General features: G+C 37.0%; 2 protein-coding genes across 7 annotated transcripts in view; both read left to right on the plus strand.

Annotated features, from left to right (window-relative positions):
* Positions 1 to 16,220, plus strand: part of LOC127429561 (transmembrane protease serine 13-like) — a 29,587-nt gene extending 13,367 nt beyond the window's left edge. For both annotated transcript variants that reach the window (XM_051678679.1, XM_051678678.1), the window contains exons 5-13: positions 2,664 to 2,790; positions 3,816 to 3,911; positions 4,032 to 4,075; positions 4,569 to 4,731; positions 4,971 to 5,140; positions 7,559 to 7,657; positions 11,180 to 11,322; positions 15,347 to 15,502; positions 15,636 to 16,220. In XM_051678679.1, coding sequence (XP_051534639.1) covers positions 2,664 to 2,790; positions 3,816 to 3,911; positions 4,032 to 4,075; positions 4,569 to 4,731; positions 4,971 to 5,140; positions 7,559 to 7,657; positions 11,180 to 11,322; positions 15,347 to 15,502; positions 15,636 to 15,650 — 1,013 coding nt within the window. In that variant the 3' untranslated portion in view covers positions 15,651 to 16,220. The remainder of the gene's footprint in view (positions 1 to 2,663; positions 2,791 to 3,815; positions 3,912 to 4,031; positions 4,076 to 4,568; positions 4,732 to 4,970; positions 5,141 to 7,558; positions 7,658 to 11,179; positions 11,323 to 15,346; positions 15,503 to 15,635) is intronic.
* Positions 16,221 to 17,435: 1,215 nt separating this feature from the next.
* The window catches only part of LOC127429592 (FXYD domain-containing ion transport regulator 6-like), a 45,211-nt gene continuing 35,838 nt past the window's right edge, over positions 17,436 to 26,808 (plus strand). For 2 of the 5 annotated variants that reach the window (XM_051678718.1, XM_051678720.1), the window contains exons 1-2: positions 17,528 to 17,762; positions 23,110 to 23,328. The gene's annotated coding sequence lies outside the window, so the exon portion shown is untranslated. The other 3 variants (XM_051678715.1, XM_051678719.1, XM_051678716.1) reach the window with 2 other exon arrangements.

Consider the following 26,808-nt stretch of genomic DNA (forward strand, 5'->3'; position numbering starts at 1 on the left):
ATGTGGGCAGGTGGGCTTCATTACATTTATCTATGACTGCTTTTGATTCATTATAAAATGAATTGTATTCCAAAATTCAAATACCTGCTACAATCTCTCCCATAGATGTCCCCCTCTCTTATTTCAAGCAATTTGATAGCATAGCGAAGTCCTTCATTTAGAATGGTAAACGTCCCAGATTACACTTCAGTAAGTTACATAGGCCGATTGACACAGGTGGGCTAGGCCTACCCAAGATTTTGTTTTATTATAATGCATTCGGTCTCAGTCATTTGGCTTATTGGTCACTTCCACCTGAGAGAGCCCCTCCCTGGTTTTGTATTGAACAGGAAGTTCTTGCCTCTATCTCGCCATTGCAAAGCCTTTCTATCAAACTAACCGGAGAAGTTAGGTTACACCCCATTATCTCGCATTTGCATGTGGTATGGACAAAAGTGTCCAGAATGTTTAATTCAGACATTTATTTAAATGTTGCTTTGAGCATATGGATGAACCCAAAATTATGTATTGACAAGTCCCCTTTCTGCTGGACAGGGTGGATTGTGAGGGAGATTATTATGCTCAGTGACCTACATGAGAGTGGAATGTTGAGATCCTTTGAAAATATGGTTCAACATTTTGGGATACCCAGGTCTCAGTTTTGTAGATATTTACAACTGCACCACCTGCTCTGTATTATTTTGGGGAGTAGCATATATCGCCCTAAAGCGGCAAACACTCTGGAAGTGGTGATTACTGCCTTTGGAAAAGGTCATGAGGCATCAGTGTATTACTCCCTGCTAATTCAGAGTCTGGGGACAGAGCTTCAACTTCTCTCAAGAGATTATGGGTGAAAGATTTAAACTTGGTATTGGAGGAGGGAGTGTTGGCTACTATTTAAAAAAACGTCAAGTCAACATCTAGCGATGCAAGGGTGCACCTTATGCAATTTAAGATTTTACATCGATTCTATTGGACCCCCTCTAGATTGTATAGGCTTGGTCTTAAAGACATACCCACCTGCTGGTGATGCCAATCATAAGATGGGGACACAACCCAAGTTTTTTGGTGGTGTGTTAATATCCAAGAATTTTGGTTGAGGGTTTAGAGTTTTATATGTGATGTATTGGGCACTCAAATTCACTGGTTCACTGGAATTGTGATATAGTCAATTAAAAGTGAAACAATCTGTCTGTAAACAATTGTTGGGAAAATTACTCATGCCATTACTCAAAGTAGATGTCCTAAACGACTTGCCAAAACTATAGTTTGCTAATATGAAATCTGTGGAGTGGTTAAAAAATTAAAAAAACTTCTGACTTCAACTTTACATACTTATTCCAATTTGATCAGTTTGCGTGGTAGCTCACATGAAAGAGCGTTGGCCTTTGAACTTGGAGGACCACGGTTAAAAACCAGTCTAGAACAAAAGCTGACACGGCATGACAGTGTCATAAAAGTGACACAAAATGATGTGGTTGCTTCAGAAAATGTTTTTTATTTTGCTTCTGCATTTTAAAACACTATTGGTTAAGTTCAGGCATTAGTCGGGTAAGGATGTATTTTTTTAACATCTCATTTAAATTTTTAAACACTATTGGTTAGGTTTAGGCTAAAGTTTTGGTTAGGGCGGTACGTTTTAATAATTTAATCATCCATCTAAAATTTATCTTAAAACGTTGTCTGATTACATCATCATTTAAACTGCTTTTGGGGCCCCCCTGCTGGACATTTCACTGGAAAACTGCAGCCAAACGTGGAGTACAGCACGTAAATTGCGAAAAACTTTGTCATGGTCATGTAACTTTCATGAGATTTATTTTTTTGGAAATTAGTCTTGTAAAAAGTAGGATTATTTTTGCAAGAAAAATACCAACAGAACTCCGATGCAAACCAGAGAAGGAATTCTGCTGTTTCTAGAGACTTTGCGGTTTCTTTTTTCTCATATAATAACATAATTTTAACTCAGATTGTTATTTCATGTCCATTTAATTTTGTATGTGGGGAGTAGCCATGTAATGAGTGTTATAATCTACAGTCAGCCAGTCATTATCACAAAATAAACATTATGCGATAGTGTCTGGCTGACTGTACATTATCCCTTACATTAACACCAAAAAGGTGATCAGGGCCTTAACACAAACCTACTACTCACCAAATCAACAAATAAATGGGCATAAAATTTTGATTTAAGTTTATTATTTTTATTATTTTATTATATATGAAGAAGAAGACCATGGAGTGAAACAAAATACATGAAACTAACACAGCTATGTAGGAGTAATGTATCAGTATATTAGTTACCTGAGAGAATGGTCAATTAGGCGATTTAGCGTTCATTATACAAAAGTATTTGACTGCAGAATACTGCAATTGTCCAATCAAAATCAAGTATTCCAGAGAGCCTTGTAATAAAATTGATTTCTTCAGGCTGCATTGAATTTGGCAACACAAAAAGGTAAAGTGTTTACTGGTTTTGCATTTTAGATAATGCGTTGGCTTTAAAGTGAAACAAAAATATAGAAATGTCTTGATAAGGAATCAAGATTACAAGATTAGCAAGAAACACTGTATTGCTCTGTGATATACATTAAGACAGTAAGCCCTGTATTTATTGTGTTAGAAAAAATATTGTTTTAAAACATACTAATTGGTCTTTCAATATTTCTCTCCAATCTTCTCAGTGAGGTTTGGTGACGGTGAAGTTTTGCAGGTCAAAACAGCTCAGGATGGCCGATTTCTCCCTGTGTGTTATCAGGGCTTGGATACCAGTTACGCAAATCAGATCTGTGCCCAGTTGGGATTTAGAAGGTGAACACTTTCTAAAATCTTTGACTTCAAGGAGTTGACGCAAAAATTTAAATTCAAAAATTCATTTTTTATTTGTGTCATTCCAAAGTGGAACACAAAAGAAAATATTTTGAAGAAATATTTTAAATAAATACTTTTCAGTAACCAGGGGCTGTGAAGCTTCAAAAAGAACAACAACAAAAAATAATAAATAATAATAATAATAATAATCATAATAATAATAATAATAATAATAGTTAAGACAGACCACACTGTGGATTCATCAAGGGTAGGTTGAAAGTTTTGCTGCTTACTGAAATTCGAAACACTGCCCCCAGTGGCCAACTCTGGAAGTGTTGTTGAAGGTATGAGCACAGAATGGCACCAAAACTTTTGTCCTCCAAAAGTGAGTTGTACTTTTATTTGTAAATGATGTTATAAGTCAACAGAAATTCATATTTTATTAATCCTATGCTTTTACCCAAACCCTAAACCTAATGCGTCAGTGGAGTAAAAATGTAATTTCTGAGAGAAAAAGCAACCCAAAACTTGTGCTCACCATTGATATTGTGAACATGATTACTTCCTGGTTCCCATGGGACTAGAACCCATGTCTTGGAGGTTTCTTGTGCAATGAATTATCAGTAGCACTAGAGGGAAAGTTGAGCATGTCTGAATTGATAGTAAAATGTCTGATAGGGTATAGATGCTTGTCAATAATTCGGCAATATGGGGTCGATTTCAGGGTACATGAACTTTCTGAAGCAACATGTTGATTTCCAGTGTGATCATTTTGCAAAAAAAATACCATAAATGTATCGTAAAAGTAATCAGACTCATGCTCTATATTCCGAGTTTTTCATTCTTCAAAATATTTTATTTTATATTCCACAGAAGTAATAAAGTCATGCTGGTATGGATGACATCTTTAAATGTCCCATTGATGCATCTGAACAAATTTTAACCATGATTGGGCAGACTGATATAAATCTTGTTCCAAGAAATACAAATTTACACAGCTAATGCCTTGTGTTTCCTTGCCTTAGGTCCTATGCATCAAGTCCAGTGAAGAGCACAGATTCTGTAGCCCTTAGTTTAAAACTTAGAACAGACAGTCTTATTCAGGGTCTGGTCAATGTCAGGTAAGAAAACATAACTTCAAACAATGCCAGAACAGCAAAGCAGATTGTAGAAGAGCATAGCAACTTTATCTTGAAAGTGTCAAGAACAATTCCCTCATTTGTGATGTTTATGTTGTTTAGTTCGACCTGTGCGAATGAGCAAGTAGTCTCCCTTCAGTGCACTGGTAAGGACTCTCGTCATAATGATACACCTGTTTTCATTAAACCACAAATAATATTTGATTCAATATATGTCATCAATGATTAATAGGTATGTATTATTCAGAAATATATCAGGAATACAAACCTTCAATCACTGTTGACCATTCACCATTTGTTGATGATGTTATGTGTGGATAATGAGTTGATAATACTTTACTGTTGGTGCTGTGAAAATAGATATCTAAACCCTAATTTTATTGTTGAGGAAAATAAAGAAAGTCACGTCCAAATCACAGCCATAATTAGTTTTAACCAATCATCAACACTTTTGGACTAGCGAGTTCTCCTAGGTCAAGAATTTCAGGGACGTGAGAAATATATTCAAATGAATACCTCAGCAGAACAAAAAAGTCAGTGTATTTCATTATGAACTAAAAGCCAGTTCGCCCACTAAGAATAAACTCACATTAAGTGTACTGAAGTGCACAAAGGAAGTTATCTGTTTCTTTCTTTCAGACTGTGGTAAGCAGCAGACAACCTCCAGGATCATAGGGGGCAGTGCTTCAAAGCTTGGCCAGTGGCCCTGGCAGGTTAGCCTGCATTTTAATGGAAGACACGTTTGTGGTGGGTCACTCATCTCTCCAGACTTTGTCGTGTCAGCTGCCCATTGCTTCCAAGGGTTGGTATTCACTCATTTAGTCACTGTACATATCACGGCAATTTCCTGGTGAAATGAACACTAGGAACTTTCGCAATATGTGCAATAAACCAAGTAATATCATTTTGCCACTGTCACATAATTTTCATGTTATGGTTATGGCTGTTCTTATGGCCACTATGAGTTTAAAATTAAAAAAAAAAAATTACATTAAAATCTGTGGTTTTGAAATCTATGACATTCATTTTGTTTGATCACAGCACAATGACAAATACTGGAAGTTGGCGTGTTTATGTTGGAACAATTTCCCAGAATTATCTTCAGATCTTCTCCAATGTGAAGAAGATTATAGTAAATGAGAATTACAATGGTCGCAGCAATGACAATGACATTACCTTGCTGAAACTCGACAAGCCTGTGGACTTCTCTGGTAAGTTTGTACCACTGTCTTTAGTTGAAAGAAATAGCTGTGCATGAGAATATACTGCACTTGCCATGTTGCAATTGGCACAAGACAAGCAGGAATCAATGCTGTACGTTGTCACTAGCTGGGTTTCCATCCAACTATTTTATGTGCATTTTGAAATTGCACAAAAGAAATCCTGAATGGAAATGCTTGATATGCAAATTAACTTTCTAAATTAGCTTAAAATTTTATTCACTAAGAGAAGGTGGATTTTCTAGAGTTTCGCATTAGTTAAAAAGCGCATTAAGGTGATGGAAACAGTTTATTCGCAAAACAATGACGTGTTTTGACCATTCAAGCATGTGTTATGAGTGTGCGATAGCTTGATGTGACTGGTCCACCAAAAGGTCCGACCTTGGCACACAATTCCTTGAACATAACAGTTGACTTTCGGAAGTTTTTAACTCACAGCTGGTCAATAAAGTGGGTCCTCACAATCCGCCAGAACAGTTTTGAGTTTGGGCATTCCCAGGTATTCGGAGACTGGCGGCGTGTTGGCATCGCAGCCATTTCAGCCCCATTATATCAGATATTACACTTATTCTGCGACGTCTCCTGGCAGCATTTAATAAAATGGGGTACAACTGTTCCGATCCTGCAAATAAAACTCTTCCCGAAGCAAGGAGGTCATTCAGATGCTCCATCATGACAAGGCAATTCAAGTCAAATTAATGCGCATTACATAGTGGATGGAAATGCACAACGATTTGTATTTTCTTAAAGGAATGTTCTGGGTTCAGTACAAGTTATGTTCAATTGACTGCATTTGTGACAATGTTGATTATCACCAAAATTAATTTAGACTCGTTCCTCCTTTTCTTAAAAAAAAAAAAAAAAAAAAAAAGCAAAAGTCAAGGTTACAGTGAGGCACTTACAATGGAACTGAATGGGGACAAAGACAGTAAATGTGGCCAATTTGTGGAGGGTTTAAACACAGAAATGCAAGGCTTCAAATTGTAGAAAAGCTCTTGCATTAATTATTCTGTTAAAACTCTGTGACACCACGTCAGGGTTCATATGTGGAAATAAGGAGATGGGGAGCATTGACACGCCTCAGGTCAGACTTTTTATTCTCTTGCATTTTTGTACAGCATATGTATTTTGTTGCTTTTCACTCAGTCAATAATTCACTCTCAACATAAACATAAATTACTTTGAAACACTCATGAATATTCTCGTAGAACACACGCCAGTGCTGTACACTCATTCTCTCTCTCCTTTCTCTGGCGTGTTCAGCTGTTTTAAGGGCTCTCTCCGCTATCACTGTAATGAGAAACAGCTGTTAGAAATCATGTCAGCCAGCTTGACGAGCCACACCACTCCCTCTCTCCCATAAACAGACACACGACCATGCCCCCATCACCACAAATTAATGTATTATTTAAGCTGTAAAGTTGTTGAAATTGTGATTTTTACAGTGGTTTTAGGGTTTGTTGACATTACATCGTCATGGTAATGAAGTTGTAAAATTGGCTATAACTTTACACAGAAAAGGTTTTAAGTGATTGTATCACACTAAAATCATGTTTACACTCATATCCTTTATGTCTTGTGGCTTTACTTTTGAAAAAGTGAGTATTTTATTGTTCAATTTGGGTCCCCATTCACTCATTGTAAGTGCCTCACTGTAAACTTGATTTTTGCTTTTTTTAAAGAAAAGGAGGAACAAGTCGAAATCAATTTTTATGGTAATCAAAATTATGCCACAAATGCTTTTCATTGAGCTAAACTTGTATTGAACATGGAACATGCTTAAAAATACTAAACATTTAGATGGAAACCCAGCTACTGATATCAAACCAGTAGTGTAGTCCAGGACATACGGAGGCATACGCCATATGCCCAGCTATCTTTCGTAGGATTTTGCGTATACCCACCTGAAATAAGTGATGATACGAATGGCCGCCAGAACAATGAGTAGGATCCGGAACTTTTTCAATCTACTAATGCGATGCTGCAGGACCATTGAGTGAATTTTTTACTCTTTTTTTTTTTTTAAGTGTACAGAGATGTATATATATATATATATATATATATATATATATATATATATATATATATATATATATATATATATATATATCTGGCAGCCAAATGTTTGGAATAATGTACAGATTATTCCAAACTTTTGGCCGCCAGTGTGTGTGTATATATATATATATATATATATATATATATATATATATATATATATATATAATAATAATAATAATAATAATAATAATAATATTATTATTATTATTATTATTATTATTATTATTATTAACTTATTCAATTAAACTTTGTGAAAATACAGCATGTTATTGCACCAGTGCTAGTTTTTGATGCTCTTTGCAGATGCTGTTTTGACATGCAAACTTAAGATTTCACATTTTCATACAGATACTGTGCAGCCTGTTTGTCTTCCTGGCTTTGATCAGAACTTTTCTGAAACATCAGAGTGCTGGACATCTGGCTTTGGGACAACAGAAGAAGGAGGAGGTACAGAGAGATAAAAAAGAAGCAAAGAGTAATGACATAAATGATTAATACAAGAAGAGTCAAGTGGAAACTATTGTATCTAAAGCCAAATGCTTTTAAATACATCTAAATGTGAGGAATTAATGGGATAAAAACATCTAATTTATGTGGAGCGGAACCCTGGTTCCCTGAGTGGGAACGAGACACTGTGTATTCGCTATGGTCTGAAGCCCTGCTTCAGACAGGCGTACCTGCCTTTGCCCACGAGTCCATGGCTGAGAACGACATCTCGATGCTGGGCAGCCAAAGACTTCACGTGGGCTAACACCAACCAATCCTCTAGATAAATCAAAACGCGGATGCCTTGAAGACTCAAGGGCATCAACACTGCATCCAAGCATTTTGTGAAAAAGCATGGTGCCAGTGCAAGTCCGAACGGAAGAATGCAAAATTGGTACGCTTTGCCCCCGAAAGCGAATCTGAGAAAACGCCTGTGCTTCGGCACAATCTGAATATGTAATTTTTATTTTATAAGAATCCTTCAAATCAGTTGTCACAAACCAGTCCACCTGCCACACTCTGAATTGACATTTCATTACAGTGAAATTCAAATGTCTCAAATCCAGAATGGGATGCAAGCCACCTGAATTGAATGACATAACCATGCCTATCATTCGAAGTATCCAGTCTGAAACGCCCTTCAGCTGCTGGCAAGCCGACAGACGGGCAGACAGAGGAATTAATGCATGGCTCTTGCCTGCAGCACGACCTGTAACCACTAGATGGTGCGCTTGGTTTACTTTTGGCAAATGCCCCAGAACCAGCGGCACAGCGGTTTGAAGCCTTCACTCCTCCAATACTGTGGCTGGTTGAAGGGAATTTGATAATGTTTTGCCTTTATTGTATTTAGGCATAAAGGATGAGCGCCCTGAAATGTATCTACAGCACGGATGCCGACAGAATAAACCTTTTCCCTAGTATTTTGAATGGGGAAAAGGGAAAGAATATTGGGGGGAATGTTTATTTGAGAAAACTGGCTTGCCACAATGGCCCCAGCATTCTTTATGGGGGGACAACGTATGGTGCTTATGTTCACTGTGTTTTGTATACTCTTGTACTTGATGAACATCGATTTCTGTTATGCATGTCTCGAAACCTTTGGACATGGAGACAGGCCGAATCTGATCCGGCAATTATAAAAAGTGGTCACTCTGAATGTATTTACAGCAGAGAATGCCAGATAAACCATCTTCCCTAGCATAGAATGGGGAAGAATGTGCAAACATGGAGGGAATATAGAGCAAGCCGTTCGCCACAATGGCCCCAGCATTCTTTATGGTGGGACAGTGTGTGGGGCTTATGTTCACTGTGTGTTTTGTGAACACTTGTACTTGATGATCATCGAATTCTGTTATACATGTCTTGAGACCCTTGGTCATGGAGACAGAGGCTGAATTCGGGAAGCTTTTTTTTTTATGTTCGCTCCCCAGCAAGCTGTGGGGGGAACTGAACCATATTTTGGTTGTCGGACATACAACGGTGAACTTATCCCGATACTGACCGAAGGGCAAACAGGAGAAAAACGGATACATTTATACGGTCCAATTTTGTTCACTGAATGGGGGCTCATCCTTTGTTACACAGCAAGCCTGTACGCTCGTGTGTAGACCTATTTTTATTGTACATCGAGTTATATTACATGTGCCCCAAGACCCCTGGTCATGGAGGCAGAAGCAAAACTTAAGCTAAAAATATTCAATGCTCGTTCGTCAGCATAAATTACAGAGGAAACTGAGCTAAATTGTTGTACTGAAAAACGGAGTAGACATTAAACCGGTCCTGGCATATAATGGGGGAACAACGTGTAGTTCCCGGATAGCACGAAACATCCTCACAAACAAAAGCATCGCCCTGACCAACACGTTCCCCAGCGCGAGCCTTGGTGGGAAAACAAGGGAAAGTCCAAATGGAGCCGATATTAACTCAAAGGCATTCCTTTAACACGATGCGCTTAGTTGGACTGCAAAACCATTGTGTGTAGATCCAACAGCTGACTGAAAAGAGTGACATCCATGCTGCCACTGAAAAATCAAGCAGAGATAGCAGTGCACATCTCTTGTCTCACCAGAATGACTGTGTGGTCCATGAATGGGTGAAAGAAAAAACGAGTTAAAATACCTTGCATCTCCTGATAGAATCCCGAAAGAATAGCGGCACCAATGAACCACTACACATGTTGGTTCGCCATCACTCCACTAGGGAATATTCTCTTATTCCAGCCCCCTCGTTCTGCAGCCGGGCTCACTGGTCCATGAATGATCTCCTCCGCCATGAGCAGTTCGCTTCAAATGGGGAGGGGTGAGAGTGAAAGGCAGAGGGCACTCCTCCATTGCCTTATTCATGTGCATTCTCCCAGAACGACACAGAAAAAGACAATAGAGACAAATGGGCCAATTTGTTCCCTTCCAATGACAAATTCTCACATACAGCGTTTTTTAATGGCGATGGCTCAAGACACAAATGGTATCTCTTTCGCATGCTTTGTTTGTCAGAAAATGGCCGCTGAGCTAGGTCTCAGAGCATGTCCAACGAGACTTGTGCTCTCGCTCAGGGGGAGGGTGACAAATATGAGGACGAATCTGATGTCCGTTCACACTCCAATCCTCTCAGACACAAAGCCGAAATCCCAAATGGCTCCCGCACACAGAGCTCCAATCTGGAGGCCGTGGAACTGGAACAAGTGGGGATAACACCTCGTGGTGAGAAATTGCGAGACTCGAAAAGCGCCGCTGTCCCTATCGGACCCTGTATTGTTTGGAAAAACCCAGTTAAAATTGTTCTGAAAATTACCCTGTATAAATGACGTCCTCACATGTTCGCTACTCAAAAGGGAGAATTAATCATCCTCGCTTCGACGTGAGTCACTAGAAACAAACATGGGTTTAGACAAAATCGTGCACTGAAGAACAGGAAATCTGACTCGATGGCATAAAAAAGCACCATCGCTAAAGCGCCATCAGCCAATAAACTGCCGTGAATATAAGGGCTTCAGACCACGTGACCCTCAGACAGTGTCCCATAGCGAATACGCAGCTCAAGTTCCTACGAAAGGGAACTAAAATTCATCATTTTCTTACTCGCCATCATGTTGCTCCAAACCCATAGGATTTTGTTTCTTCTGTGAAAACATATGTAGCTAGGCATAATGCTATGAACTGACAGTCTTAGTCACCATTCACTTCACTTATTCACCATTTCATTGAACACTAATGAAACGTCTAAATTTTATGCAAGTGTAAAAGAAAACATGTATATAAAAAAACAAGTAAAGGAAAGCTCACTTTAACAGATACATTCTTCTTAAATTTACCTAGACAGGACAATACAATAGTGAAATTAAACAAACAGCATTCGATACAGTTAAAGAATCTCTGGTTTTAGCATAGACATTTCTCCACACCACTGTTCTCAGTATATATTGTCTTTTGTGAAGCTTTTAAGATGACCTGGACCTCTGAACCTAGTTTTTCTTTTCTCCATCAGACCATGCCTCTACAAATCTCATGGGTGTGACAGTGAATATCATAGACTCGCGAGTTTGTAACAGCAGTCGGGTATACAATGGGGCCATCTCCAAGAATATGTTGTGTTCTGGAGATATGAATGGGGGCCGAGACTCCTGTCAGGTGAGACTGCCCTAGCCAGTCATTGTGTTCATCATATTAGACCACTAAATTACCATCAGGCAAACATCATTATTCACTGGTCTTGTCAAATGTTTCTTTGTCTCTTGACATTGATTTATTCAGGTGCCTAGGCCAGTGCAATGTTATTGCTCATGGTGCTACATGGGGTTTGGCCATATGTTACTGGCAAATATGCCCATGCTCACAACTCTCAAGGGGTGTGTACCAATAGTGCCTTGCAGAGTGGACTTAACAGGGTACTCAGGCATCTTAAGTGAGATTCCAAATTGTAGGGAGTGTGTATGATCAATCCAGAGGGCACTGTGATGAGAAAGGGAACAAGTGTATTGATATTTCACTTCACAGGATGTGGACAAGGGAATTTAAAGTATATTTATCAATCATTCTGCACCACCTCAGTATTGCATGAGGTTTGGCTAAAATAAATGGCTTTTATTCAACTTAATTTACCTCAGAAGTGGTTACTAGGCAATTGTGCGCAAGTATAAAGCAACCCATGATCTGTCACCATTACAATATAAAGAAGACACATACGTTTTATAAATTAATCAAATCAAATTAATTTTAAAATTAAACAGAAATGTATCAAAAAATGTTGGGGTTTTGAGTATGACATATTTATATTCATTTATATGTAAACTCAGCTTCTGGAAACTGTATTTTAAAGATAATTTTGTAAAAATCCAAATAACTTTACAGATCTTTATTGTAAAGGGTTTAAACAATGATTTTCATGCTTGTTCAATGAACCATAAACAATTAATGAACATGCACCTGTGGAACGGCCTTTAAGACACTAACTGCTTACAGACGGTAGGCAATTAAGGTCACAGTTATAAAAACTTAGGACACTAAAGAGACCTTTCTAGTGACTCTGAAAAACTCCAAAAGAAAGATGCCTAAGGTCCCTGCTCATCTGCGTGAATTTGCCTTAGGCATGCTGCATGGAGGCATGAGGACTGCAGATGTGGCCAGGGCAATAAATTGCAATGTCCGTACTGTGAGATGCCTAAGACAGCGCTACAGGGAGACAGGAAGGACAGCTGATCATCCTCGCAGTGGCAGACCACGTGTAACAACACCTGCACAGGATTGGTACATCCGAATATCACACCTGTGGGACAGGTACAGGATGGAAACAACAACTGCCCGAGTTACACCTGAACACACAATACCTCCATGAGTGCACAGACTGTCCGCAAAAGGCTGAGAGAGGCTGGACTGAGGGTTTGTAGGCCTGTTGTAAGGCAGGTCCTTACCAGACATCACCGGCAACAATGTCGCCTATGGGCACAAACGCACCATCGCTGGACCAGACAGGACTGGCAAAAAGTGCTCTTCATTGGATCGCGGTTTTGTCTCACCAGGGGTGATGGTCGGACTCGCATTTATCGTCAAAGGAATGAGCGTTACACTGAGGCCTGTACTCTGGAGCGGGATCGACTTGGAGGTGGAGGGTCCGTCATGGTCTGGGGCGGTGTGTCACAGCATCAACGGACTGAGCTTGTTGTCATTGCATGCAATCTCAATGCTGTGCATTACAGGGAAGACATCCTCCTCCCTCATGCGGTACCCTTCCTGCAGGCTCATCCTGACATGACCCTTCAGCATGACAATGTCACCAGCCATACTGCTCGTTCTGATTTCCTGCAAGACAAGAATGTCAGTGTTTTGCCATGGCCAGCAAAGAGCCCGGATCTCAATCCCACTGAGCACGTCTGGGACCTGTTGGAATGGAGGGTGAGGGCTAGGGCCATTCCCCACAGAAATGTCCGGGAACTTGCAAGTGCCTTGGTGGAAGAGTGAGGTAACATCTCACAGCAAGAACTGGAAAATCTGGTGCAGTCTATGAGGAGGAGATGCACTGCAGTACTTAATGCAGCTGGTGGCCACACCAGATATTAACTGTTACTTTTCTGTTCAGTTTATGTCTTAGTTGTTGAATCTTTTTATGTTCATACAAATATTTACACATGTTAAGTTTGCTGAAAATAAAAGCAGTAGAAAGTGAGCGGACGTTTATAATAAAATATATATCTATAGTAACATACTATATATTTTTATATTCATACACTTAGATCTAGGCTGTTATACACATTTATATTAAGGTTGTCGATTTAACTCAACTCAGTGTGATTAATTATAAAAAATAAAGTGTTAAAAAAATAATGCAATTAATCCTGGCAATACATACATTCCATTATACTGTAAGTAATTATCCTATTAACTGCGTAATTAAAGGAATATTTCACCCAAAAAAATGAAAATTATCATCATATACTCACCCTCATGCCATCCCAGATGTTTATGACTTTTTTTCTTCAGCTGAGCACAAACAAAGATTTTTAGAAGATTTTCTCAGCTCTGTAGGTCTATACAATGCAAATGAATGGTGGCCAGAATTCTGAAGGACCAAATATCACATAAAAGCATCATAAAAATAATCCGTAAGACTCTGGTGGTTTAATCAATGTCTTCTCAAGAGATCCATTCAATTTTGGGTGAGAACTAACCAAAATATAACACATTTTTCACTGTATATCTTGCCATCACAGTCTCTAGGTACGATCATGATTTCAATCTCTCATTACACTTCCTAGTTCTTGACGCATGCGCAGAGCACTAGATGACGCTATAGGAAGTGTAATCGAGCTTGAAATCATGATCACCAAGGAGACTGCTGATGTCAAGGTATAAAGTGAAATTTTTTGGTCTATTCTCATCCAAAACTGATTGGATCTCTTCAGAAAACATTGATTAAACCACTGGAGTTGTATGGATTACTTTTATGATGCCTTTGTGATATTTGGACCTTCAGAGTTCTGATCACCATTCACTTGTGTTGTATGGACACATAGAACTGAAATATTCTTCTAAAGATCTTCATTTGAGTTCTGCAGACAAAAGAAAGTCATACACATCTGAGATGGCATGAAGGTGAGTAAATGATGAGAGAATTTTCAGTTTTGGGTGAACTATTTATTTAAGCTTGATGTACCACCTTCATGTTTTTTCGACTCACAGTCAGCAGGGGCAGTCAGATTGCAAGGGTCTTGGACACATTTTTCAAAGTTTCAAACTACAATTAACTTGAAAAGGTGTCATAAAAGAGCAATGTTTTTGGCTAAAGACATTGAAAACCAGTGAAACCTAAGAAGCTCCAAAATTTTATTAATCAGCATGGCTTGTAATTAAAAAGCCCTAATTTATATGTATAAAAGTATGATAATTTATATTAGATTTATATTTATTTACCGGAGTATATTGCTTCTTTATACTCAAAACCTCTAATCTGCAGAAGTCAAGAGTTTTAAAGGGGTCATGACATGCCTTTTAAATATTTCAATATGTTTCTTGAGGTTCACTTATAATATTACAAGTTTTTTGTTTTGTTTTTTGCACAAAAAACAGTCATATATTTGTAAAACATGATCATTTTCCACCCTCATTCTGACCCTCTGCCTGAAACCCTTGGATTTTGTGCTACATCTCCTTTAAGACTTGACAGTAAACTCCCACTGTTATGACTGGCTCTCTGCCCTTGACTGACCTGCTCTCTCGTGGGCATCTCACTGCTCACAGCTACTGGGCAGGGCTACGGAAGTGATAAGGTAAAGTAGGCATTGATGTGATGTTGTGGAGGTGGTCAGATGCAAATGTCTACCACAGTGTGACATCACTAGAAGTAGAAGAAGTAGAAAACAAGTCGTTTTGGCAGCTTTATTTCAACAAATGCTCTTATCGCAGAAAGGATGAAGTTTTGAGTTCTGAAACTTACAGTGTATTGTTATAGTACAATGAACTCATATGTAAAAGATCAAGGAAAATTTGAAATTCTCATGTCATAACCCCTTTAAGACATTGCATGTCATTCCACACCTAGTGAAGTGTACTTAATTACTAATCACAATAAGTGTTTGCCATAATTAACATTTTGAAGTGCACAATGATCCAAAGTTCATGTTCCATTTGCTCTCTCTCTCTCCTTGTCTCTTGCCTATAGGGCGACAGTGGAGGTCCACTGGTGTGCAAGGGAGGTAATGGACGCTGGTATCTGGTAGGAATTACGAGTTGGGGAGCAGGCTGTGGAGAAAGACTTAGACCAGGAGTATATAGCAAAGTGACCAGCCTTCTGCCCTGGATCTACAGCACAATGCAGGTGAGCTGGACAGCACGGTGCCTCTCCATAGATACATTGACGTACATGCCATTTTAATGCCCATTTTAGATGTATTTTACAATCAGTCTTCCTTCTTAACCTTTCCATATCTTGTGCCATCTCCATTTATTAGCAAGAGAAGCCCTGATGCCTCTCTTCCGCATGGTGTGTCTATCCCTGAGTCTTTGAACAATGACAATGGACACACAGATGAACAAACTGAAAGCTTTGTGGTGGATGGGACATGAACGACAGAGTAATGCACTTTGACATGGGACCGTGTTGCAATACTGTAGCCACAATCGGAAACACATATATAGACTTCATTTGATGATGCTGTTCCTACATTCTCCTTTGAACATATATTATAAGATCATACTACCTGGGACGGCAGAGTTTGGAAGGGGACCTTCCACTTCCCTTCTTTGGCTGTGCTTTCCATTAGCTACCCTGATTCTGATCTTTGCACTTATACTGTAAGTTCACAGCACACTGCTGAATCTGAGCCTTTGCTGCCGCTTTAAATTAACAGGATCCTTGCACTGATTTTTACTACAGAAGTTTATTGGGAGTATTGTTTATGAGTTTGCTGCTCTCTACAACAAATCTGTATTTAATAACCAAAAGGGTGTTAATTTTTATTTGAACATTGGTGTCTATGAATTAAGGTGAAATGTTATGTATGTGTTCAAGGGCGTAGATTTGGCTTGAACATTGGGTGGGGTGTGGGGGGCTGTACTTGCTATGATTTGATTGGGGGGGGGGGGTTACTCCCATGAATGTGTTGCTTTATATGAAGGATCTGAACTACACTAAGTAGCCTAAAAAAACTTATTTTCCATCTCTTTTCACTACAATATATTGTTTCTTAATAAATCATGTTAAAATCAGATGCAGTTTGATGTTTATTTTCAGTTTATTTTCACAAAGGGAAATTGAGTCACAATGGCTAAATCTCAGTAAGGTTTTTTTTTTATATATATCTCAGCAGTTTTGTTTTTAATGTTTTCTTTGTCCCCTGAAGTGATTTTGTATGTTGTTTTTAAACGCCTAGTTAAAACTGCCTAGTTTTTTTAATTTTTTTTTTTAATTTTTTTATTTTTTATTCAGCCTTCCCATCAAACATTGTAAATATCATCAATCTTTAGGTAAAGAGCTATTAAACAACAAAACCACACTGACATGCATTAAAGGCAAGGTCGAGCATAAAGTGAAGGAAGATTTTAACTGAAAGTTTGAACTGTGTTCTTAGTCTAAGTGTTTGTTTTTTTTTTTTGTTTGTTTTTTTTTTAATAAATGTCAGGTTTGGGCAGGTTATCACATGTATTGTATTTAATATGATTTTATAAAAATCAATTGGCCAACACAGTGGTTTGATATTTGCCTTTTCCCATATGCTTTTTCGTAATTGTTTAATGTTTACTGTTATTATTATTTTATTTTTTCTTAAATTGTATGATAAGCTATTTAATGGTCAATTTCCCGTGTGACAACTTACCCCATATAGTAAAAGTTAAATATAGCTGCTATTTTTCCTGGGCTCTAACGATCGAAATGTTCAACCTCTTTTTGTAGCCACGTATGTGCCTATACAGAAATTGACTTTCAAAAATAAACCTACCCTGAGAAATATTCACAGACACAACTAGCCCCGGTCTCCCCTAAAAACACTTATATGCGAATATCATTGCCAAGAAACTGGTGAATAAATCAGCACTTAAAAAAAAATAATAATAATAAATAAATAAAAAATAAAAAATAAAAAAAAACAATACAATACAATTCATCGACATTTTGAGTGTTAAAAAAAAGTGATGCAGCTATACTTTTAGACAATAACTGTTTTATGAAAAAAGCTGCCCATACATTGATGATAAGACCAGACAAGCAACACGCGCGACCGACGCGTCTCTCATCTCGCTTACAGCGGGAACCGAGTGAGCGCGAGACAGCTGAAAAGAGCGCGCGCGACAAGGGGAGGGGAGGATACTGGGACAAGTCAACACAGTCAGTATTTTTATATCAGAAAAAGAGGAGGTGAACCTTGTTTTCTGGCATACACCATCCAACGCTTTCATTATCATTTAAGCGAGATTTTATCCACTCATAACTTTTCATTACATTTCAAACGCCATAACAAATAATCCACTTAACAGAAAAGGGGTCGTGGACTTTAACAGTCGCGCGGATCGTGTCAATAGGAAACAGCTGTTGCCCCACTGTAGTTGTTTTACAACTACCCTAAAGGAGACGAGACGAGGTAGGGAACGAAGTCACTTCTTGTCTGACTGGGGCGTGTGCTGTTGTTTTAAAGTCGTTGTGCTGTTGCATGCCTCTCTCACACCTTTATTTATAAATAGAGCATTTTGGACCGATGTGAGTCAAGGCTCGCTTTTAGTCCAATGACGCAACAGTTTTTCATTCTGCACAGTGAGCCTACATGCTGCAAGGATATTAAATACAAAATGGGCTGTGTACAGTATAGCAATAGATTTTAATCCATAATTTACATAGAACAAAAGTTGAGAGTTCTTGATTCAAAATATGTCTGGCAAATGCTTTGTTTTACAGATATAGACTTGTTTAAAATATGGAATGATGTATTGAGAATGATACAGTGCGATGTTATTGTTTCGCGAGGGTGTGTCCGAATTCCTTTGTGTGGTCTGTAAAATGCTTACCTTATGAAATCATTAAATGACACCAAATTGTATGTTATGTTTTACAGTCTAACGATAAAAGACTTTAGCGTTCGTGTAACTGCATGATCATAACGACAAAAAAGAAATATGCAAATATGCCTGAACAATGTAATTATTTGGCCGAAACGAGACTCATTTGACGGGGAAAATGATGGCGCGCGAGCGGATTAGAATTTAATTACGAAGAGGAAAATGTATTGGCGCGTGAATAAAAGTGTGGTAAAATGAGTCTTTAGTATGCATGCTGAAGAAAATCCACAGGTTGGGAGGGGTCTGTTGATGACCACGATACAACAGGTAGCGCGCAATCTTCTAATCGACAAATTATGATACAGGGGGAGTAGCCTAGAATAAAAGTGTATGTGCGTTTTCTTTGTTCCAATAATAATAATAATAATAATAATAAACATGCATTTTTATTTATGTATTAGCATGGGCATGTATTATTTATTTGTTTATAATTTGCCCTCAATGTATATACATTATTAGGATTATGTTATTACATGTCATCACAGCTGAATTTCCGAACAATGGCTGATTGACTTAATTGACCTGATTGCAGAAATCTTATGCCCATTGCCCTTTTCCAGACAATAATAGCCGACTATTAATTTAAGTTTCTGGGCTACCATCACTATCTCTTACAAAACTACAGCCAGCTTTCTGTACTAATAATCGGAATCACCTGTCGGAAAACAGTTGCCATAGCAATATGCCTGCAACCCTGGTAGAGGCGCCAGTCAAAGCTTTGTTGTCATGGATACAATTTACCCTCGTTGTGGTTGTGATGAAGCTTGAGGATGTCATTAAAAAAAAACAAAAACACAATGGCGAAGATGACACATTGTCCACAGCCACATGTTAATCAGACTGAATTCCTACATCTGTTTTAATGAATAATGGTAGCTTCATTCTGGAATCTGGATATGAAATTATGAAATGTATAAATAACAGTGTCAAACATCCAAGATGTGCAATAATAAGCTAATAAGAACTGAGCTCTATGGACATGTTTCTCAAAGCAACACATTTTCCCTGAAATACAGATGGTGAGAATGACAACTGGCATGAGAGGTTTGGGGTGTTTTCTTTTTGTTTTTTGTTTTTTTTTTCATTTGGCCAAAAGAGCACAGTAAAAGAGAGATAATTACATGGAGAGACACACTGCTCCAATTCTGGCAGAATGAATAAACAATTCCTGCACTCTTCTTACACATGAGAGCTCTCAGTCAGCACCGGGCTCTGTTGATGATAATATTAGCTCTCATTCATAGAGCGAGTCATATAAATGAGGTCATATTCTCTTTGCTTCTCATATACTGTATGGTCTAGTAGCTACTCATTTCAAAGGGCTCTTTGAAACAAAATTTTCTAACTTCTGTTTTATCTTGTCTAATATACCTAGTTTTCCATTTTATTTGATTTTTTTTTCTGGATTTTATGTTTATGGTTTCATTTAAGTTTTTTCATCAAAATTATCTTACCAAATGTATTCATAAAACTTTAATCATAATTTAACTAGGGATGTTGATTTAACACCTTAATTGTACCTTAAAAAAATAAAATAAAAAATGCAATTAGTCATGCCCTTAAAATTCCATAAAATGGAATTCTACAATCAGTGCAATTCAAGTTCTACCATGCAACGACCAACAAGAGCAGCAGAGATGGGGCTCTGGAGAGCAGGCAGTACAGCCTTTCACAGATGATGTGCTATTGCGCTCAATTACAACTGGATTGGGCACTAGAAAATGCAGGGATTTCGAGACGCGTTTTTCAAAGTTTGTTAAAAGTTTGAACTTGACACAGACGTGACATTTGGGCTAAAAGATAATGAAAAGCAGTTTGACGTGATGCAACTGAAGTGTGACGCTCCAGAAGCATCCATCTGATGCAGATGGAACATGTCCTGTGAGAGATTGATGAACTGAATTGCAAAATGGATTGCTGTCTATAGTAGGCCAATAATATGCTTACGTTCAATGATATGGAAATAAAAGAAACAATAAATAAATAGATTTTGTATTGTTTAATTAATGTTTTCTTTTGCGCTCTCATATTAATGTAATGCATTTGAATAATCTGAATTATTATATTATGTTAATAATTGTTTTAATTATTTATACGTACTAATTTAACTTTGTTTGGGGGCCTTTCTCAGTATTATTGGTTTATGCAATTAATTGTGATTTAAACGCAATTAATTGCTGCCAGGCGCACCTCTACCAGGGTGCAGTAATTTAAACTTTAAATTTAAATCGAGTGAAAGACCGAAACTGTATTTAAAATTTAAACATAACAATTATTTTACAACATAACCTTGTGCCATTTTTGACAAATAAAGTGCATTAAAAAGAGCATAACAGCATAATTGCCCAGCAACATTGCAGTTATTTATTTATATTATCAAAGTGCTACACAACAGAGCTTCACAGTATAAATGAAAACATGGATACAAAATAAATAAATAAATAAATTTGTGATTACTATGGAATATTTTTAATTAATCATTCAGTTAATCTATTTTTGATAATTGAATTAATATGTATGCAATATGCAATGATCTAAATCCATGTGTGTAATCCATGTTCTATGAATAACAGCATTATGAATGTTATTCAACATGTTAGATATTTAATCATTCATCTATTGATTTAATTATCATTTACTCAGTTTAATAATCAAAGTGCAATCAATGTAAAAATACAACTTAACTTCTTTATGGAGAATTACAGCCTCTCTCTGTATCTCTCTGTATGACTCTTTCTGTGAATGACCTTGAAGGAGATGTGTGTGTGTTAATACTAAAAGGATGATTTAATGTTTTAATAAGAACAGAGACAGGAACTGCCTGGTGTCCAAAAAAGGCAGATGATATATGTGCGTTAATTAGTGCTAGAAATTAGATGAAACATATGTATGTGGGTGGACATACATTTCTCCATCTTACAGGAATGTGTGTAACCAACGACTCTAATAAGGGAAATCATTTAATATACTAATCAAATTAATGCAGAAAGTAATGATTTTTAGTCAATATAAAATGTGTAACCATATGAAGTGATTACAGTGTGTTTTATGCATATAAAATAAAATAGTCTTTTGCCATCATTGAAGCAAGTTGGGGTCAAGGGTGACCAGCTAGAAGGGAGACAGCGAAGACGAAACTAGGAAGGCATAAGATGATTTCATTGGATGAAGAGGCCATCGCCCAAAGAGATAAGGAGAACAGAAAATATATAAAAATGCATGTTCTAGAGTGTAAGTTTAGATGCTCCATGGACCACCTCGACTTTGTTACTCTGTAATAAAAGTCTATTTTTGGAATCAGAACATTGCGCCTCCGAGAAATCTTTGACTCGACTGTGCTTCGATTGCTGTTATGGAAAATCTGCCATGACATTACCTGTGGTATAAGGCTTGGAGTGCTTGGAATATGTGTATTGTGTTATAGACAGAGCAGAGTGCCGCTCATTCACTTTGAAGCATGCAGAATTTATATTTAACTGCACTGTATAAATATTTTTTTATTAAATTGCAGTCTTCTGCTTTGAATATGATTAATCTTGCAGGCCTACATTCATTTCATCCTAAGTCTGTCGAATTCTGTGAAATTCCATATTTTACATTTACAATTCCATTTTTATGACTGCATTTCAATGTTTTCCGCACTGTGGCAATCATAGGTCCCTACTTTTACACTTTGTACAGGCAGTTGTTTGTTTGCATTTGCTGCTCATCAGTATAGAAATCTATAATTTACATGACAGTCACTGAGGCTGAATAATGTTTTGTCTTGTTCACAAGCCATCCGCATTGAGCGCCGTTCTTCCTTTTGTCCTCCTGGAAGGACAGTAAATATCTGTGGCTGGCAGCATAGTCAAATTGACTTTAGGGGTGAATTACATGGGTCAGCGAATGGCTGGGGAAGCTTTTATTTGTAAAGAGAAATTAAAACTGGCTGTGTCTAACTGCAGCCCTCTGCCGATAAGTGTGCTGAGGTCAGAGCATGTGTTTGATAGTGAAATCTTGATGAGTCTCCTAGCATCATGAGTTCACAAAGTGACTTATGCTCACTTGTAGCAGAAAGGACTAGGCCATTAACAAGTGCCCACTTACTCAAAAATAAACTGCTTATCTATTGTATATGAACACCAAGAATTATTTGAAGGTGTTAAAGGAATAGTTCACCCAAAAATGAAAATTTGCTGATAATGGAGGAGAAGTCAGGAAGCGCAAGAGAAACTTGTGCCGTTCACAAACCAAAACAGTCAAAAAAAATATAATAAAATAAATAAATAAATAAATAATTTCCAAATAATAATAATAAAAAAAAACAATCTAAACAATGACGCGCTTCCTGACTCCTCCTCCACTTGACGCATGACCTTACCAATGAGCTTACATCATCTCTCTCATAAGCGCGCGTCACAGAGATGTATGGAAGCGAACATTTGTTTTTAAAAAGTACATATGTTTTTTTTCGAAAAATAATCAACCGTTTGGGTTCAGAAGACCTTTATTTGTCGACTGGAGTCGTGTGGATTATTTTGATGCACCCTAAATATGCATTTTGGACCATCAAAAAATTAAAGAGATTCACTTGCATTGATATGAGGAGGAGACCTGAAATCCTAAAAGTCTTAAATTCTGTTTTGATGAAGAAAGAAACTCAGATACATCTTGGATGGCCTGAGGGTGAGTAAATTATCAGCAAATTTTCATTTTTGGGTGAACTATTCCTTTAAAGGTGTTGTAAGTGATTGTTTGTGGAACTGAAACGAAAATATCTCATGACACAACAGTATATTTGCAGGGCTTGGTTTTGGAAAGAGGGCCCATAGGGTCACGCAATATGATGTATTATGAACATTTAACTTCTCATGTCTTTTGTCTCCAAATTAGGTAATTTTGAAATTTTGAAAAGTGCGGGGACATGTCCCTGATCGGCCACCGATCGGAATCGGCCGATATTCATCTTAAATCCATGATCGGCGATTGGCCGATTGTGCCTAGATGTAGAGCTGATCTTTTTTGCAGCATGCAGGGAATCACACATACACTGCAACTCTATGAATGAGCGCTTGCTCAGCCCTTGATGCATGACAGAATGGCCTTTGGAGGGTGAGTTGCATTCATGAATTTAAACTTTCAGACATGCTGTAATTCAGATAAATATGCCAGTTTGGTTTTAAAAATGTGTATGAATATTAAGCTGCCCATATTCTAGAGTCGTTACGGTAGTAATTCTAACTCGCAGCACAGTGAGCAGGAAGAGGATAAAGAGGCTGCTAACGGGTATAAAAGCAAATTAAAAACAACAAATAAACATGCAAATACATGATACATGACATGTCACAACAATCAGATGTTGTGTTGAGCTATAGAGACTGTTTGAGCGATCATGATCGCTTTTAGCTTCACTCCTTTCAACATGAGCGCTCTCTGTGTCAAACATGCACGCTCTGCAGGTGCTCTCAGTATCTCATCAGTCACTCATCCCAGTGCTATTATCTGAGGATCCCGATTTATATCAGATTAATATTAGTCACAATACCACTAATCACAGTTGTAACTGTTTAACCATCAATAACGGTGCCGCGTCTTCACGCATTTGCTTAATTCGTGATTTGTGTTACAAGACAGTAAGCAAATCATAGATATTAATGATTTCTCACTGGAGAAGTTTTAAAGTTTGTAATGGATCTATTTTTCTTATTTTTGAATGTATCTCTGCTGTGTGTGATGCTCTCATGGTTTTAACTGGTTTCTAATATGTCACAATGACCTTTTGATATTGACAACAGAACTATTAATAACTGTTTTCAATACAAATAAATGTTAGCAATTCACAATTAATGTAATTTTAATGTAATTTTGGTCAAACTTAATAAAAAGGTTTCATTTCTTTAACATTAGTTAATGCGCAGGTATCATGAACAAACAATGAACAATATATTTTTACAGCATTTATTAATCAATTTTAGTTAATAAAAATACAATTGTTCATTGTTAGTTCATGTTAGTTCATTGTGCATTGATGTTACTAATACAACTTTTGATTTTAAAAATGTATTAGTATATGTTGTATCTAACATTAAGTTCATTAGATCATGTTAGCTACAGTAATGTTGTTAAATAATATTAACAAATTGAACCTTTTTGTAAAGTGTTACTGTCATTTTACTGTGTAGGGCATAAACATAACTGCAGCATATAACTTGCAAAAGTGTGGCAAAGGGCACTTAAAAAAAAAAAAATCGGTATCGGCCGATCTTAGTGTTAAAAAAATAGGAGATCATATCGACCTCAAATTTCCTTATCGGTGCACCACTAGTGCTTAATATGCAGATGTTGCCTCTAATTTCACATAGCTACAGATATTTTTTCATTTAAGGCCAGTATGGCCTGTAAAAGAGCAAATAAACATCTTTTTGATGAACTCTTTCATTCTTTATTGTCTGTTGCTTAAACAAAGAAAAAAATCGGCAATCGGTATCGGAATCGGCCCATTTGCTTGTAAAAAATCGGCAATCGGAATCGGCCATGAAAAATCATGATCGGTGCATCCCTACAATACAATTCTCTACAATGTTTTCATCTTGTTTCAGTAGTGATCTGAATCTACAGGTACATAATTTGTTTTTACTAAATTTCCACTGACAACAGCCATATTCAGACGGGCCTAGTTTTCACCTGGGCATTAGGAAAAATTGTATTTCAAAGGCATACTTTGTGATTTGAATCACGTCCGAATTCAACATGTTTTTGTTTTTCTTACACAACTTTAGTAAAAATGACAGAGCAACTTATCTACTTTTTTGCACTGACTCTGGGGACCACTGAGAAATCTAATCCCATCCAAATAGGAATGTCCATGTTGCTTTATATTATTTTTTTCATCATTTATTTTTTCTCCTCATTTTACCTTGTCGAATACCGTAACTAAAGCGTAATGTGTTGTTGAGCTTCCTAGTACAAATTCATTATGAATTTAGACCTTTTTGCCAACTGGCATGCTATTTGATTTAGAAGGAATATTTTAAAATAGTATTTTTTTCTGCTCTGCATCGTTTTTCCAATCTAAGCAAAAATGAAGTTTCTCTCTTTTTAAACATTATAAGGTGTTTAACTAAAATGCCATAACATTTTGCATAAGTGTGATAAAAACGATATTTGAAAATGTGATACATTACCACTTTATATTAGGTGGCCTTAACTACTGTGTACTTAATCATTTGATACAATGTACTTATTATGTACATACATGTTGTTGCATTGTAATCAGAGGTGGGTAGAGTAGCCAAAAACTTTACTCAAGTAAAAGTACAATTACTTAAAAAAAAAAAAAAATTACTCAAGTGGAAGTAAAAGTAATGATGTTAAAAATTACTTGAGTAAGAATAAGAAATTATCCAATAAAAAGAATACTCAAGTAGTGAGTAACTAGTTACTTTCACATATAATACAATGGATGTTTACTCTCCTGTATTCCAGTACATGATACACATTTAACATGCATTACAGAATGATTAATAATAATAATAATATTGTTAATAATGGAAATTGTCATCATTCACCACCATGTTGTTCCAAACCCATATGACTTCTTTCTTCCATGCATCAAATTAAAGGGATAGTTCACCAAAAAATTAAAATGTTCTCATTTTCTCACCCTCATACCATCCCAGATGTGAATGACTTTCTTCTGCAGAACACAAATGAAGGTTTTTAGAAGAATATCTCTGCTCTGTTGGTCCATACAATGCAAGTGAATGGTTTGAAGTTTGAAGCTCCAAAAAGCACATAGAAGCAGCATACGTAAAAATAATTCGTACAACAATAAAGTCCCTTTTTTACTATTAATTCTTCTGTGGTATGCACAAATAAATGAATCACCAAAAACACAAGAAGAAGAATGTGATTAGTAAAAAAGGATTTAAATATTGATCTTTTTCTCACCCACACTTATATCCCTTCTGAAGACAGATTGAAGCAGTGTCATTTGAATTCCTTTAATGCAGCCTTTATGTGCTTTCTGAGCTTCAAAGTTTTGGTACCTATTCACTTGCATTCTGTTATAAACTAACAGAGCTGAGATATTCTTCTAACAATCTTTGTGTTTAGCAGAAAAAAGAAAACTTTTTCAAGTTTGGAAAAATTATCCCTATAAGGAGATGCTAGACAAACTTATTCATCATTTACTTTTACTGCATGTTTTTTAACTCCATATTTTGAAAGGGATTGGTGGCTGATACTGTCGGTCTATAACATTCTGTCTAACATCTTTTGGGTTCCACAGAATACAGAACATTTCATGTGGTTGGAAGAACATGAGGGTGGGGAAATGAAGATATAATATTAATTAAAGGCTGAACTATCACTTTAAGGATGCTTCTCAGATTTGGACGAATCTGAAATTAAATGAAACTTTTTTCTAGTAATTATTATGGTGAAAAATGTGAACAATGTCACACAGTCCCAAGTTATATATAGTGTTTAATTATACACTGAAGCAAGATCATGCTTTATTCATGCCTTCTGTCGTTATTTCACAGCTTTTTACTTACTGCGTGAATTTAGTTGTGACGGTCCAGCATTGTC

Source organism: Myxocyprinus asiaticus, chromosome 39, assembly GCF_019703515.2.
Source record: "Myxocyprinus asiaticus isolate MX2 ecotype Aquarium Trade chromosome 39, UBuf_Myxa_2, whole genome shotgun sequence".
Taxonomy (NCBI): domain Eukaryota; kingdom Metazoa; phylum Chordata; class Actinopteri; order Cypriniformes; family Catostomidae; genus Myxocyprinus; species Myxocyprinus asiaticus.